At 37.4% G+C, this 16060-nt stretch overlaps 1 protein-coding gene across 1 annotated transcript; it reads left to right on the top strand.

Moving 5' to 3' along the window:
- The first annotated feature begins 705 nt into the window (after window positions 1-705).
- Window positions 706-11329, top strand: LOC121370018 (ATP-dependent RNA helicase A-like). Its single transcript, XM_041495112.1, has 3 exons — window positions 706-1379; window positions 8268-8406; window positions 11166-11329. The coding sequence occupies exons 1-3, from the start codon at window positions 879-881 to the stop codon at window positions 11327-11329; spliced, it is 804 nt and encodes a 267-aa protein (XP_041351046.1). The 5' UTR covers window positions 706-878.
- The last annotated feature ends 4731 nt before the right edge of the window (window positions 11330-16060 follow it).

Raw genomic sequence — 16060 nt, 5'->3', positions numbered from 1 at the left:
GTAAGATAAGTTACGGTGTATTATCACATTCGCCTAGTATATAAGAGAAAACAAAATCTGATGACCACTTCAACTCTTCCTTCTTTTGCTTGAGAACATCCACCACTGTTGAGTATGTCTTAATTACGCTTTTTTATAGTATTGTTTTACGTATCAACATTGCCTGCTCTCTTCTTCTTCTTTTTTGAGTGAATTACCATTTGGAACCAGACGCAGATTGGATTTTCTCGCATGTGAAATATAAAGCAAAGGCAATAGTAATTTATCTTTGTCGATTTAAAACAATTAATTTCAGTTTCACGTTCACGATGCAAATAGATTTTATGTTAATGGCCTCCTTCAGGTTTGTTAGATTTATTTCCCGTTATTGCCAGTTGTACCATAGGGAGAGGTTTCTTTCACGATTTACTTCGTCATAGCTGTCGTATACTTCGATTTCACGATGCAGGCAGTTGGACCCATAAAAATATATTGATGGACATTTATTGGAAATCCATCCAAGTTGCACGTATTTTCTGGATAGTACATAGTGTAAGGATGGACGAGACGAGCAATTGAGTGTAGAGGAAACCCGCTGTCGCCACATAGGCTACTCTTGGACAATAAATAAGTTTTAATGCTATAAATTCGTATATCTAATTATAAATCCGGGTGTTAACTTCTTGTCTCTCTCTCTTTTTTTTTTCTTTTTTTTTTTACCGCACTTCATGTTTTGAATTACCATAGGTTTTTTTTTACCATTTTCATGACTTTCTATTATACTCCACACTCAAAGATCAACGAACAGGTTTTATTATACCTTTGTTTAATACATTTTCCAGTTTGTAAAATTCCGTATTGATTGGGTCTTTTTTCCCTTCCTCTCTGCAGACATCGACATGATGAAAGAATCAGTTCTTGTCCTTTTGGTCTGTTTGGCTGCTGCCTCCGCCGGCGTCTGGGGAGGCTGGGGAGTAGGAAAAATGGGTATGGGAGGACACGGAGGAGGTTGGGGATTCGGAGGAGGTTGGGGTGGAGGACAGGGAGGTTGGGGAGGCAAAGGAGGTTGGGGTGGAAACTGGGGAGGCAACGGAGGTTGGGGAGGCAAAGGAGGTTGGGGAGGTCAAGGAGGCTGGGGATACGGCAACGGCGGAGGCTGGGGACACGGCAACGGTGGACATGGAAACAGCGGACACGGTGGACATGGAAACAGCGGACACGGCAACAGTGGACACGGCAACAGCGGACACGGTGGACATGGAAACAGCGGACACGGCAACGGCGGACACGGTGGACACGGAAACAGCGGACACGGCAATGATGGATATTATGACAACAGCTATGACAAATACGACAATACATACAACACATACGACAACAAATACAACAACCAATACGATGTATACGGAAATTACTACTGAAGATGTAAGTTTTAACTTCATTTATTAATTTGTGTTTATCATTACAGTTGTATAAGTAAAAAATAATACCATTTTTAACCTCAGTTAAAAGTTGGCCATACAAAATCCAGACTGCAAACTACTTAGAGCTGCAATTTCCACTCCTCATTTTATAATATCGTTTCATGATACAATGCATACGTAGAGGCTATTTCATGGGGGAGGGGGAGGGGAGGGGGGGATCGAATACGATTTTTGTCAACGAGTGATGCGCGAGAACCATATTTTCACGAATTACGAAGCAATGAGTGAAAATAAAGTTGTCACACATCACGAGTTGACATAAAAATCATATTAAAAAAACAACATAATATGGTTTATTTTTTGTATAAATCTGTTCTAATTGTTGACGGTATCTTCGCTGTTTGTTAATATATTTCGCCTATCCTACTGAAAACACATAACGCGATGATATATTTGTTCCGCTGGAACTTTTTATTTAATAAACTGCTGTGCAAACACCTGGCAAAGCAATCCTTCCAAAAAAACCTACAAAAAAAAAAAAAAATTGAATCGACAGGACATTGTGTCATCATTATTTTGTTTCGTAATCAATCAGGTTTAGATAGTTTATCGTAATTGCACCTCATATCCATTTTGTATAGATACAATTGGGGTTTTTTCAAAAACGATCAGATGCATTGGTAACCAATCATCAAAGGAAAAACTGATGAAGCGACATTTGTTTTAAAATAAGATTGCAAGTATTACCACAGTATATTCTTCTTGCCTGTCTATAATATCAAGATAAACAGTTTGGTATTTGAAATGAGAGAAAATATTTCATCCAGATAATAACATATGTATACATACTATTGGGTGTATTTTCGTTCATAATTGGTGATATATAGCAGGCACTTGTAAACAATTACGAATACAATTAGTGTTAATTAGTACAATTAGAGTTAAAGATTACTTACAGTGATGTAGGTTGTATTGCATGACTTAAAATCAACGTTTTTCTACCAAGTGAAGGTGATGGGTTTGCTTAGTAAAGTATTTAGCTATTAAAGAAGACATATTAGAGAATGTACGTGGTATAGATTCGTGAAAAATATTTATTTTTAGGAATCTACACTTCCGAGTGCATTCTTCAACTTTGAAACAAATTTCGTGACTGCTAAATTAACTTCTGTTTAATATGAAAAAATAATACTTGAGATTGCAGGTTTTAATAAACAGGTGTAAACTCACATTTCTTCACCACCCGATCGCCCATCTGATATAAACAAATACTACTACTACTATTACTACTACTACTACTACTACTAATAATAATAATAACGTAATTACATTTCCAGTTTTATTTAATTTTGATAAATCCTTCACCACACGTAACCGATATTTCAAAGACTTCTTGTAAATGTTGGTCTATACACATAAAGAAACAAATTATAATATTAACCACTAAGCTTGATTGTTTTTGTTTTTCCTTTCAGAATACATCATGGTCTACCTGTACAAAAGCAAGGGAGACAACTCAACATAGTTGTTTTGTTTTTCCACTGTCAGAATACATCATGGTCTACCTGTACAAAAGCAAGGGAGACAACTCAACATAGTCATTTGTTACTGTAAATAAACATTTTAAACTGAATATATGTATTGTTTTTATGTTCATGGAATTATTCTAATTACTAGTGGCTGCATAATAACAGCCCAGAATAAAGATTACATTCGCTATTCTATTTTTAAAACTAGTATCCCTATAGCCAGGGGTGGAGCTTGGGAGCATCGGCAAAATTATCTATCAGAATGGTGTCTCGTTTAAGATCGGCACGTGATGAGCATGCACTGTTACAGCCCATTTTGTCGTCCCGTTCCATTTTGTCGATAGTGAGAACATAGTCACACCTGGTGGACCATTTTGTCGCCAGTTTGGCTATACGTGCATTTGACTCGGCCCACTTTGTACCTCTTATTAACTATTTGGTAGATTGACAGACTGCTTATTTTTTTGGCAGCTGATTTCTATGCATGTAGGAATGATTCTCTTGGTAACATATCAGTTTGTTTTGTTTAACGACACCAATAGAGCAGATTGATTGATTAATTAATTATCGACTATTGGGTGTCAAGCATTTGGTAATTCTAACTCCGCTACAATATTCCCAATGCAGCCAGGGATCTTTTATATGCACTTTCACACAAGCAGGAAAGCACATACTAAAGCCATGACCAGTTGTGGTGCACTGGTTGGAATGAGAAAAATTGTAACATTTTAGATGATTATTTTTTTCATAATTATATTACTGATTACCTTTTAAATTCGCGCACCTGTGTGTGTGTGTGTGTGTGTGTGTGTATTTTAAGATACAAAATGTATGTGAATATGTTTATAAAACGTGTCATTGCTATTGATGCTTGATATGTAGAGAATAATGCATGAGTGACCGTTAGATACCATTTATCTCAAAACAAGTTGTTTTAAAATGGATCGAAAAAGTTTTTAAACAACGAGTTATGAGATAAATGGTATCTGATACGAATATATTATTCTATTCCTTACATATTCCCCAAATCCAGGTTTTAAGAATGTTTTTACATCTTTTCCTACTAAAAGTTGTTTACAGCCGTTTGACATATACTAGTTATCTCACGAGTTGTTTTAAAATGTATCTAACAAGCGAAAGCGACTTTGATACGTTTAAATGGTATCTAACCGATATGCATATATTATTCTATTCCTTACATATTCTCAAAATCCAGGTTTTAAGAATGTTTTTACATCTTTTTCTAAGTTGTTTACTGCCGTTGAACAGTGTGTGTGTGTGTGTGTGTGTGTGTGTGTGTGTGTGTGTGAATATAGGTACACACACATGTCTCTGATATACCAGTCGTGGGGCATTGTCTGGCACGTTATAAAAAAAAACCCATAACAGTCCACCGAGGACGATCTACTCACCATCACTTTCGCAAGCCAACTTACCACTCCTTATAACATACTACAGTATCAGCTGTACGGAATAGTACCTTGGCTTGCGAAGATATATTGCCCTCAGCTGTCAGAGAGAGAGAGAGAGAGAGAGAGAGAGAGAGAGAGAGAGAGAGAGAGAGAGAGAGAGAGAGAGAGAGAGAGAGAGAGAGAGAGAGAGTAGGCCATAACATGTCCTAAAACGTAAATGCCAAAAGCTGGAGCAGAAGGAATAATGCTCGACATACGGGGAATTTGACTATCGGAAAGCTGAATGAAGTAATCTCTTTTATCACAGAGCTTTGTATGAACACCAACATCGATCTGAATCACTATGTATAAATCTGGTTGTTTACACCATCATACTTAAATAAAGGTCATTGTTTAGTATTTTAGACCAAACCCAATCTACTTTGTGAAAATTATTTTCTCCATAAAAGCTACAATCAGACAAACAGTTGAGATATCACATCTCAAGAGGATTAGGACGATTTTAACTGATGTCCCTTTGAGAGCAGTCTCTATACATAGTACAGCAATGAATGAATCTTTAACGACACCCCAGCACAACAATGTTGCAGCACGATGCTTTGGAAAAAAATTGTAGTTGTTAAATCAGTCATAATAGTTTTTGTCAGAAATACAGATGACAGATCGAGGATACAAAATATAATTTTGAAAATTAGATGTCCTGAAATGCAATTTACTGCATTCTATAAGTAAAATTCATCTCTGCCTTAAAGTGCTGTTCCAGATGTATGATGTATTGAGCTATATCAATAAAGATATTATTTAATACGATTAGAAAATTATAAAAAAAAAAATGTAAAAAATTTATATACCGGTATATTTTCCATTTAAAAATATTCCCCTGAAAAACAGAACCAGCTGAATTCGTTTCGGGAATTTCCGTAAGATTTGATCCGTGACGTCATGAAGGGAACTCCTTTCGAAAGTCAGCGCCATTGTTCATTGCTTCTTTTGTGTTTATTATGGTTAAACGGCGTGTTGTTGGCGGCTGTAGCAATACAAAAGCCGATAAATTTAGTCTTCACGCATTTCCTAGTAACGTTGCTGTGAGAAATCTGTGTGTGAATTTGATTAAAACAACGTGAAAATACTGGACAGGAAGAAAATGCAGGAGACCGTTGTGACTGCAGGCACTTTAGTTTCGATTCGCCCGAACTGGCTTGTCGGCTTAAGCGAGATATGGGAATACCATGTGTTATGGCTTTTTAAAAAAGATGCCGTACCAACAATTTTTCTGCGACACAAAACAAATGACAACAAGCCGACGCCATCCACACCGAAACGACCTTGGGGTGCATATCGTCAATGTCCCAAATTGCGTTATGCTTTCAACTCCGGTCAGTTTGTTTTTTCATGCACGGTTCGGGCAATCATCGAGATCTGATTTGTTGTTGTTTGCATCTCGTTCATTTGTGAGATTTTCTTTACAGTTCGAGAACATTAAAACAATAAAGTACAAACAAGTAAGTATCTATAGCCTAGCCCGTCTCATCCTACAAAAATGTAGGGGTTTTTTTGTAAAAAAAAAGAAAAAAAAGAGCTAATTTTGTATGCATCTTAGAAAACAATCGGCTCAGAAATAAATGACTTGTAAATTCCATAGTATGAAAAAAGGCGTTCCCTGTAAAACACACTATAAATACATTAAATTAATTTTGCTATACCTTCCCACAGAGAAAATCTTTTTTCATACTATGGAATGTGCTGTAAGTTATTTATTTCTGACCAGACTGTTTTCACAACTGCACACAAAAAAATAGTATTGTTTTGTTATTTCCAAAACACTTTTACTCTTTTTTTTACGTCAAACTAAACTGAAATTATTCACACAAAAAAACATCTTCATGGATGGATGGGACGGACTAAAAGTCGTTTTTGTTTTTCTTAAAATTAAAATAAGTTATTTATTTCTGAGCAGACTGTTTTCACAACTGCACACAAAAAATAGTATTGTTTTGTTATTTCCAAAACACTTTTACCTTCTTTTTTTTAAACGTCAAATCAAACTGAAATTATTCACAAAAAAACACATCTTTATAGAGGGATGGGACGGACTAAAAGTCGTTTTTGTTTATTTCTTAAAATTACCGATATCGGGTCCACTTGACTCGTAGAATTCAAGTGTTATTTATCGTCTTTTCTACATCACAAGTATTAGAACATAAAGTGTAGCAAAATAATTCGCACGAAAAGCTAAAGAACAAAACAAGAATAAAAGTTGTAAATTAGTGGTAAGCTGTCTCCACGACCATTTTCATCGTCATCTGTCAGGCCGGTGATTCGTCGGAAGATGTTCCAGGTTCAAACTGATCAGGCATCATTTGTTGTGTTTCACAAATATTAGTCCGGTCGTCATTACTACACTATTCATCATAGAAAGAAGAATCGCATGATCAATGAACTTTGCAGTCGCTGTCGGTCCCACTTTCGCTTGCGCTGGAAGTCATCTCGTGGTAGGTTTCTGTGAAGCGCGTTCCCTTCGTGACGTCATGGCTATTTACAGGCAAATGTTTTTACCGAGAATTTTACTCGGTCGTTTCCGGCAGTGTTCTACGGGAGTGATGTTTTAATACTTTTATGGGACATTTTCGTAATTATTGATTTACATATCGGTGTAAAAAAGAAAGCAAATAATTATGGAATTTGAAATTTTAGTGTATGGTCTGGCACAGCACTTTAAGATTTACTACCAATAATAGTTTTGATTCAGATTTATTGGACGACCCCCCCCCCCCCCACCCCCCCACGCTCCGTCGTGCCTGCAAACCCAAACTGGTTTGAACTGTGAGTGTTCTATAAGTCCATCCCAGCCTCCACTAATAATGTTTTTTCCAATAATGTCAGTTTGATTTGACGTCAGAAGAAAAGTAAATAATTAAGTTTTGGAAAAAAACTACTATTTTTGTGTGCTATTTTCAAAACAATCGACTCAGAATTAAATAACTTGTAGTACATAATATATTAAGAAAACGACTTCCCGTGTGGGAAGAACATTCCAAATGAATCTTCACGGCTCGAGAGTCGCATAATGAAACTTGATTCGAACCAAATCCAGCCGATGTCACTGGTAGTTGCAATATTAAAATATAAATTATAACAAAATAGTGTCTTTAACACGTAGGGGTTTCGACTACCGAACTGGCCCATCCCCGTACATGCACCTTCAGTATGGAATTTATTAATTTTAATATGTAGGTTGTACTATACCAAATACAATCTCATAGACGACGAAGTTAACGTTTGTGTTTAAAAACACTATATGCAATACATCAACCAAACTATGACCCATAAATATCAGTACTACAATCCCTACCTCAAATAGGGTCTCCACGAGTACTCGGGCACGGGTCGAGTCTAGCAAGACTCGAGTCCGTTCACAGGACTCGAGTACCCGTACAAGGTGGAATCAACTATAATACACTGGACAATGTAGGACAATAATTTCAGGATTAGATAATCAACGATATAAGTGACACAATAATTATAAGATCATGCGCTAGTTTTTTATTTATTTTAAACTGGCTGTCCATCCATCATAACACTAAATATATCAACCGGTTTCTAAATGCAATACTAATGACATGATTTGGCATCCATGTTCAGCCCTGGAATTAAAATGCATAATTCTATTTAACTTTATTCTTTAATCTCATCATCATCTAGTGTAAATGTCGGGTACTCGGGTCCGGGTCGAGTTTGACCCTCGAGTACTCGAGTCCAATATTTTGGACTCGTGGAGGCCCTAGCCTCAAAGTATTAATTGAAGAAAATGGTACCTTTCATTGCTCATTTTCGGTATAACCAGATGTTTTTACAACACACTTCGGACGTTCCGGGTAATTGCTTGTTTACTACGTAATATTAATGAATAAAACCTTGACCAGTTGTCTTTGTACACGTTTTCTGCAATTGTGTATCACGTAGTTAACATTCCTGCAAGTGCCAGGCGATTTCGAACACAGCTGCTACTGAAGACGGATCTGACAATTGGCGAAACGAAGTTACGAACCTTCACAATTCCAGGTAATTATGCAAATTCATCTGATGCAAAGTACAAAACAGTACCTATTTACATAATCATATCAATTATCTACATGTTTTATGCCAAAATGTATTAATTTATTAGCTTACTTTTCAAGAAAAATCCACTAAACAAAGCCATCTTGTCATAAATAATGGAAGCCCATTGCGGTCACCAACTTTTTTTTTTTTTTTGGTTCCATGCCATATCTGTATATAATAATGCTTTATAATTTCAGATGGAATGTAATGGTTAAAGGAACATTCTTGAGTTTGCTGCACTTTTTAAGATGTTTTCGACTAACAGAGACATTTTAACGACTGTAATTACATATCAAATATATTTTTCTGTATAAAATATTAGTGGCTGTATAATAAACGTATTTCTGGTCGTTCTAATATCTGTACTAGGTTAAATTTCATTTTATTTCATAAAATATATTTTTTCGTACGTACGAAATTATTTGAACACAAAATCCAGTTTGGGCACCTTACAAATATTAAGACGACTAGAAACACATTGAATATACAGACACTGATATTCTAAACAAGAAAATATATTTAATGTGTAAGTTTAATCGTAGAAATATTTTATTAGTCGGAAACATCTTATAATGGAGCAAACTCAGGAATGTCCCTTTAAGACAAAATCCAGTTTGGGCTTCTTACAAATATTAAGACGACCAGAAACACATTGAATATACAGACACCGATATTCTAAACAAGAAAATATATTTAATATGTGTAAGTTTAATCGTAGAAATATTTTATTAGTCAGAAACATCTTACAATGCAGCAAACTCAGGAATGTCCCTTCTTTAAATAAATAAATAAATAAATAAATAAAACCCATATGGCATGAGCATCAGAAAGGCCAGTAATATGTACGATGTCCCAAGAAGTTCATTAAAGGGACATTCCCGAGTTTGCTCCATTGTAAGATGTTTCCGACTAATAAAATATTTCTACGATTAAACTTACATATTAAATATGTTTTCTTTTTCAGAATATCAGTGTCTGCATATTCAATGTGTTTCTGGTCGTCTTAATATTTGTAAGAAGCCCAAACTGGATTTTGTCTTCAAATAATTTCGTACGTACGAAAAAACAATATTTTAGGAAATAAAATGAAATTTAACCTAGTACGAATATTAGAACGATCAGAAACAGGTTTAATATACAGCCACTAATATTTTGTGCCGAAAAAAATAATTTCATATGTAATTACAATCGTTAAAAAGTCTGTTAGTCGATAACATCTTAAAAACTGCAGCAAACTCAGGAATGTACCTTCAATGGACAGTTTTTGGTAGAATGAATGAATGAATGAATGAATGTTTGTTTAACGACACCCCCAACACAAAAATACGTATCGGCTATTGGGTGTCACAAATGGCAAGTATATGAACATATTTATATACACCTCTCTTGGATTTCCATGAAATGTTGTTTATAAATAACTGCATCTGTGCGATCTTTTTTTAGATGAACAAGATCGAATACAATTCTTGGTGGTTTGATACACCAAAGTGGCAAAATAAAATATGAAGGCGTTTCCAAAATGTCTGTTAAATCAGTGTTGGAAACTGATAAAAACTGCCTAATGCGAAGACCAAATGTTCGAATCGCATTCGGTTTCGCATCAAATAACTTCATATATTTATTATCAAACACCGCATTGTGTGCAGGATGTTTTGGCATTGATTTAATCTTTGTAGCATACTGCAGAGAAAGCTTTGCACGTCTAGCACCCAAACTAGGTTTGTGTGCATCGACGTACAAGCTCTCCACAGGAGATGTTTTGAAAGCACTGGTTATGTATAGGATCTAGCATTTGCAAGTCAGACTTTCGTGCTGACCCATACACAATGTACCCATAATCAAGCTTAGACCAGCTAAAGATCTATAAAGTCGGAGCATAACCTTTAGATCTGCTCCCCACAGATAGCCTCCTGTCAAAAATAACCCCCATAAATTTGGTCTCCTCCACAAATGGAACCGGATTTTTGTCCAGAAACAGCTGAGGATCTAAATGGTGACCTCTTTTCTGGCAGATATGCATACAGACGGTTTTTGACTTTGAGAATCGAAATCCATTGTCAGTTGCCCATTGTTGAAGTTTATTTATTTCGACTTTGAGAATCGAAATCCAAGTTGCAATTGACGTTCAATGATACTCATACTGGACGACCTGTAGCAAATCTGAAAATCGTCGACATATAACGAGCTATCAACGCCAGGTTTTAAACACTGGGTGATGCTGTTAATTTTCACGGAAAATAAAGTTACTGACAGGATGCTACCTTGTAGCACACCCATCTCTTGGGAGTGGGAATCGAATAACGTATATCCCACTCGTACCTTGAAAGACCTATTCTGTAAGAAATTTGAGATAAAGTGAGGCATACGGTTTCTTAGGCCCATGCCATGCAGGTCTTTTAAAATACCATACTTCCACGTGGTATCATAAGTTTTTTCGAGGTAAAAAAAAGACCGATACCAAATGCTGATTATGGATGAAAGCATCCCTACAAAACGTTTCAAATCTAACAAGATGATCGACCGTGCTACGTCTAGGCCTGAACCCACATTGCACGTTAGTAAGCAATTTGTGGGACTCAAGATACCAGACAAGTCTACGGTTGATCATTCTTTCCATGGTTTTACAAATGCAACTTGTCAAAGCAACAGGACCATAACTGGTAGGATTTGTTGGATCCTTACCAGGCTTAGGAATAGGAATGACAATGGCTTTTCTCCAGATGAAAGTGGGATTTCCCTGGATCACAAGCCTGGTAGAGTCCTTGCCAGAAAGGGTATCCGAAATCTTCAGGCTAGAACAAGTGGCAATAAAGAACAGAATACCATTCTGTCATGTGGTAATGCTTCTGGCAAGCTGATGCCACCTCACTTCACCGTGAAGTGAAAGACTTCAAAGTCACTCCTGCCCATGGATACTGACCGCGCACCACCTGGTTCTAAATTCAGCTGTTCGGATTCAGGCTGGACCAAACAAGGCATTGGTGAGCTGTGGTTCAAAAGGCATTTTCTACCACATATTGGCCCTGGACGACCCCAGCTCATCATGGACCAGCATGACAGCCAAGGTACTTTGCCAAACAAGAAACTATCATCTTGGTGCTTCCTCCTCACACAACTCACTGGCTGCAACCCATGGATAGGAATGTATTTGGACCTTTCAAAAAAGCCTGGAACTCAAGTAAATTTCTGTCGGCTGTTTTCTAAAGCCTGGCAAAAGTCTACCACAGAGAAGAATGTGTCGAGTGGATTTGAAATATGTGGTATATTTCCTTGCGACAGAAGAAAAATACCTGAATCTGCTTTTGCCCCATCACTGGTGTCCAGTAGGCAAGCTCAGACCTTATCTCCATCTCCATCTCCATCTACCAGCGCAGACCGCATTCAGGGCAGCTCGGAACAAATTCTGCCAGTGAGTGCAGTGGCAGCAGTGTCCAGTGTCCCACCACCAGATGTCGAAGATTCTATGACTCCAGAAGTGTTACAGGAAGCCACCTTACCAAACACTGTTGACAGTATTGACAACCTGAAGACTGGAGTGTAGGTTACTAAGTCTGCCCAGCTACCGAGGCACTGAATATTCTGGAAAATACCCTCTCCAGCAGTCAAAAAGCCAAATTTCTGTCTAATGAGACCATCAGAAACTCAGCTTTATTTGATACCTGGAAGAGATTAAAAAGCCAAGCATTAAAAACCCAAGCATCAACATCACAATCATGCCACCCCCGTAACATCTACGGGAAACGCCTCCCACCCCAATGACCCTGATAGTGATGTTCTCCCATACCCCCCACAAACCAGTTGTTAGAAGCAGCACTCACACCCTGTCTAAAAAAAAAGGTAACTCCTACTTTGTCCTCACAAGTGATGAGATTTTTTTGAGAAAAAAAAACCGCATTGATCGAGAGGAAAAGAAAAACGAGAACAAAAAAAATTGAGAATAAAAAAAAAGAGAATAAAAATCAAAACTAAAGATGGAACCCAAAATTAAAAAACCACAAATGCAGCTAGTATCAGGTGTGAAAGTGAGACTAAATGTTTTATTTGTTTGCAAGTGTGGGGTGAAGAAACAGGTGGGTTGCATGTGATGGATGTGACAGATGGATGCATGTTGACTGTATACCTGTGACACATGATGCCTCTGGTGTTTTGACTGAAGATCAGTTTTTTGTCACGAATGTGCACAAGTTGTTGCAAAGGGTGAATGTTTTTTCAGGTGTGAAAAAAAAGAAAGAGTTCCAGTTTCACATTCCTTGAATTTGTATATAAAATTTCAATTTTACATTCCATGAATTTGAGTAAAAAGTTTCAATTTTACATTCCAAAAATGTGTATTTAAAGTTCCAATATGACATTCCATTAGGCCTAATTGTTTTACGACAAATGTTTACTTGTAATTAGGGCCTTCTTTATATTATTGGTGATATAACAAATTATTACTCTGATACAACAGAGGTGCTATTTCATTTTATTTTATTTTAAAATTAATGGCTATTTAATTATTTATTGATAAAGATGTAGTGGTACACATAATATAAACAATGTATTCAATATATACTGCAAGTCAAAATATATCTATGCAGAAAAACGTGCACGGGATTTTTGACACAACCGTGCTTCCATACTAAAACTTTGACCTAGTTTCTTACATGTCTTTTTCTGCTTGTTAGTTGCTAAATAAACCGTTTCCTATGTGTAAAACGGTCAAAACAAGTGTTTCTGTGTTGATTTGTAAACAGGTTGATGCTGAAGTGGTGTAGATATTGCGCCTCGACTGCTCTGTCCGTAATTAGGACGCCTTGTCCGAAGTTGGGCCGAGTAAGATGACGTAATTGACCCCTCCGTATGACGAGTTAACCACGCCCCCGTCACACGCGATGCAAGGTTAGACAAACTTTCAATAATGGCTGCCAATTGGCATAGGTCGATAGAAAAATTAACCGATCTGCCGATTAAATTTTTCCCTTAATTTATTTAGAAATATCGTTGTTTAATTAAAACGCTGACAAGAGGAGACATTCACGTATTTCACTACAGGATACATTTACGATGACAACATGATTTAAATTGACGAAAGCATGTTTACTTCAGTAAATCGAAGCACAAGAACACGTCGAGTGCAACCAAAAGAACATTTAAAACATACTATGCTAACTTTTCTTATCAGGACTGATAAATTAAAATGTCTTGTTTGTATCTTTTTTCTTCTTTTTCATCTTAATGTTTTATTGTTGTTCGGCAATTTATAATGGAATGCCGAGAAGCAAAAGAAAAGAAGGCGCGGCGACGACCCTCGACTTGTTTGCGTTAATTTGTTTTTGTTTAAAAAGGGGGAAGGGGCGTGAGCAGTAACATTAAAATACAAGGTGTGAGGGAATGCTATCAGTGTACCATAATTTTATGCACGACAGGTTACAAAACTACAGTAGGATACAGTCGCCTGTGCAAAAATTATGCAGGCTGTGGTTTAGATTGTGGGATTGCGAAGTTTATGGGGGGTGTATTCTAACATAGCTGCACTGCTTGAACCAACCACAATACGGCACTTGCCCTATTTATGAAACCAAAGCCATACATGAAGTTAAATAATGATAATAATAGTAAAACAAAAAAATAGGGCGTAGCCAGAGGGTGGGTTGGTGGGGACCACATCTTTGGCCCTCCAGTTATGTATACTAACATATTGGCACGTCTTCGTTCTGACAAAACCTATTAGGGCTGTGTACGTTTGGGTGCCCATCCCCTCTTTATAAAATCAGGCTGTCCAGCACACCCTTATGAAAAAGTAGGACACAATAATTAGGAATGAAAATACAGAAAATGTAGCACAAAAGTAGGAAAACGTAGGACTGAAACAGTAGATAGCGACATTATTCATGCTAATATTGAGAAAACATTTTATTATGTGGTCATCAGTTTCTAATTGTATTTTGTGTTCTATCAAAAATAATATGAATCTTATGTAAGGGTCACGTTATACAGTTATTTCAAATTACTGTACACTATATTAATCAATATTCATATTTACATGCATACTATAGTAAAACAGTAAAACAGTTAACATGATTAATTTAAAGGGACATTCCTGAGTAATATGTCATCCTTTGCTTCAGCTGCGATGTTACTCTGCGCTGATGCTCGGTTCAGCAACTCTTCCAGTCTACACGCCCATGAAGTGACATCTTCGCGTTCCTCTTGACGAGCACTATAAAATACTGATAGCAGACTTTGTCCTCTAACTACAGTACCAAACATACATTCTAGCTTGGAAACGAGCTGACTAACATCGCAGTCGGGACCCACATACATAGCAGCAGTAGCTGCCTTACCACGTAAGGACTGCTGTACCGCCTTCCACAATACCTGGAAAGAAACAGACTTGTCTTTCAACGAGCAGTTATAATGATATTTCCAAACATCAAAAGAAGTATTAAACAGTTTATCACCTGAAAAGAAACGTAATTTAGGTGGTTGATTTAATGTAACAGATGTTGGAAAACTAGCAGGACCAGGCTTTGTCCCATGTTCTTCCTCTTGACATGTTCTTCCTCATTTCAATAAAGTGATTCAAGGCCCTGCCGGTAAGAACAGCCGTTTTCTTTCTTTTTTCTAAACCGTCAACGCTCAAGTTAGTGACGTCATTCACGGTTGACGTCATACATCTTTCTGAAACTGACGTCATAATATTCCCCGCCGTAAATTTTCCACGTACAATACACAAACTTTGTAATATTTCCAGTTTCTCCTTGTGCATTTTCTCTCGTCTTTCTCTTTCCCCCTTTGTCTACTTTCCAGATTGTCCATAAACGTCTTTAACACTTCAGGCCTTTGGATTTCACGCTAACGATCATTTCCGGTACCGTGTCGGTATAATACTGTATTCATTGTACCATACAGGTAGTTATGTTATAAATGTAGTTGAAGTAAAAAATATCCTCTGCGAGTGCATTAACCTCATCGTGGTGCAGGGGGGGGGGGGGGGGGGGGGGGGGGGGGGGGGGGAAGAGACATTCTTTTTTATAGAATGGCCAATAAATGCACAACTCCTATAAGGCGCCTTTTTTGCCGTGAGGTGCGACCCGTGAAGTGGATGATGGGATCCTAGTGGTTGAGTCATGGTTAATGTCTGCAACCGAGTATATTGCCACTGACAATACACCACTTTAGCCCGGAGTTCACGTAGACGGGAGGTCAGGAATGGCCCGACCTGATCAATCGGCTGGTCACGCCATGCTCTGGAGCATACAACCCTTTGTTTTGTTTATACAGTCAAGAACAAACATTGTTTTATATACCATGTGTATCTGTTGCTCTTAGGGTGGTGGCTAGGTTCAATTTGGTGTTTTTGCTTTTTAATGCCCAAGTATATCAACCATGTATCCCTGGCATGGCTGTCTGCTGGTTGGTTATGCGCAGCACCATGTTCCTTCGTTGGACTCTGTGAAGGGGGGGGGGGGGGGGGGGGGGGGGGGGATGGTTGATGAATTTTTCATTTACTAACATCCAAAATTTAACTCAAAATTTTGATGGGACCCTGAAAAGGGTCCACACCGAAGTTTCGGATTTCTTGTCTTTGGACGAGGAGTCCATGACATCGAGAACATGTTAAGAAATCTTC

This window comes from Gigantopelta aegis, chromosome 4 (genome assembly GCF_016097555.1).
Source record: "Gigantopelta aegis isolate Gae_Host chromosome 4, Gae_host_genome, whole genome shotgun sequence".
NCBI classification, from domain to species: domain Eukaryota; kingdom Metazoa; phylum Mollusca; class Gastropoda; order Neomphalida; family Peltospiridae; genus Gigantopelta; species Gigantopelta aegis.
The sequence above is the reverse complement of the archived record's forward strand: the minus strand, read 5'-3'. Positions and strand labels throughout refer to the sequence as shown.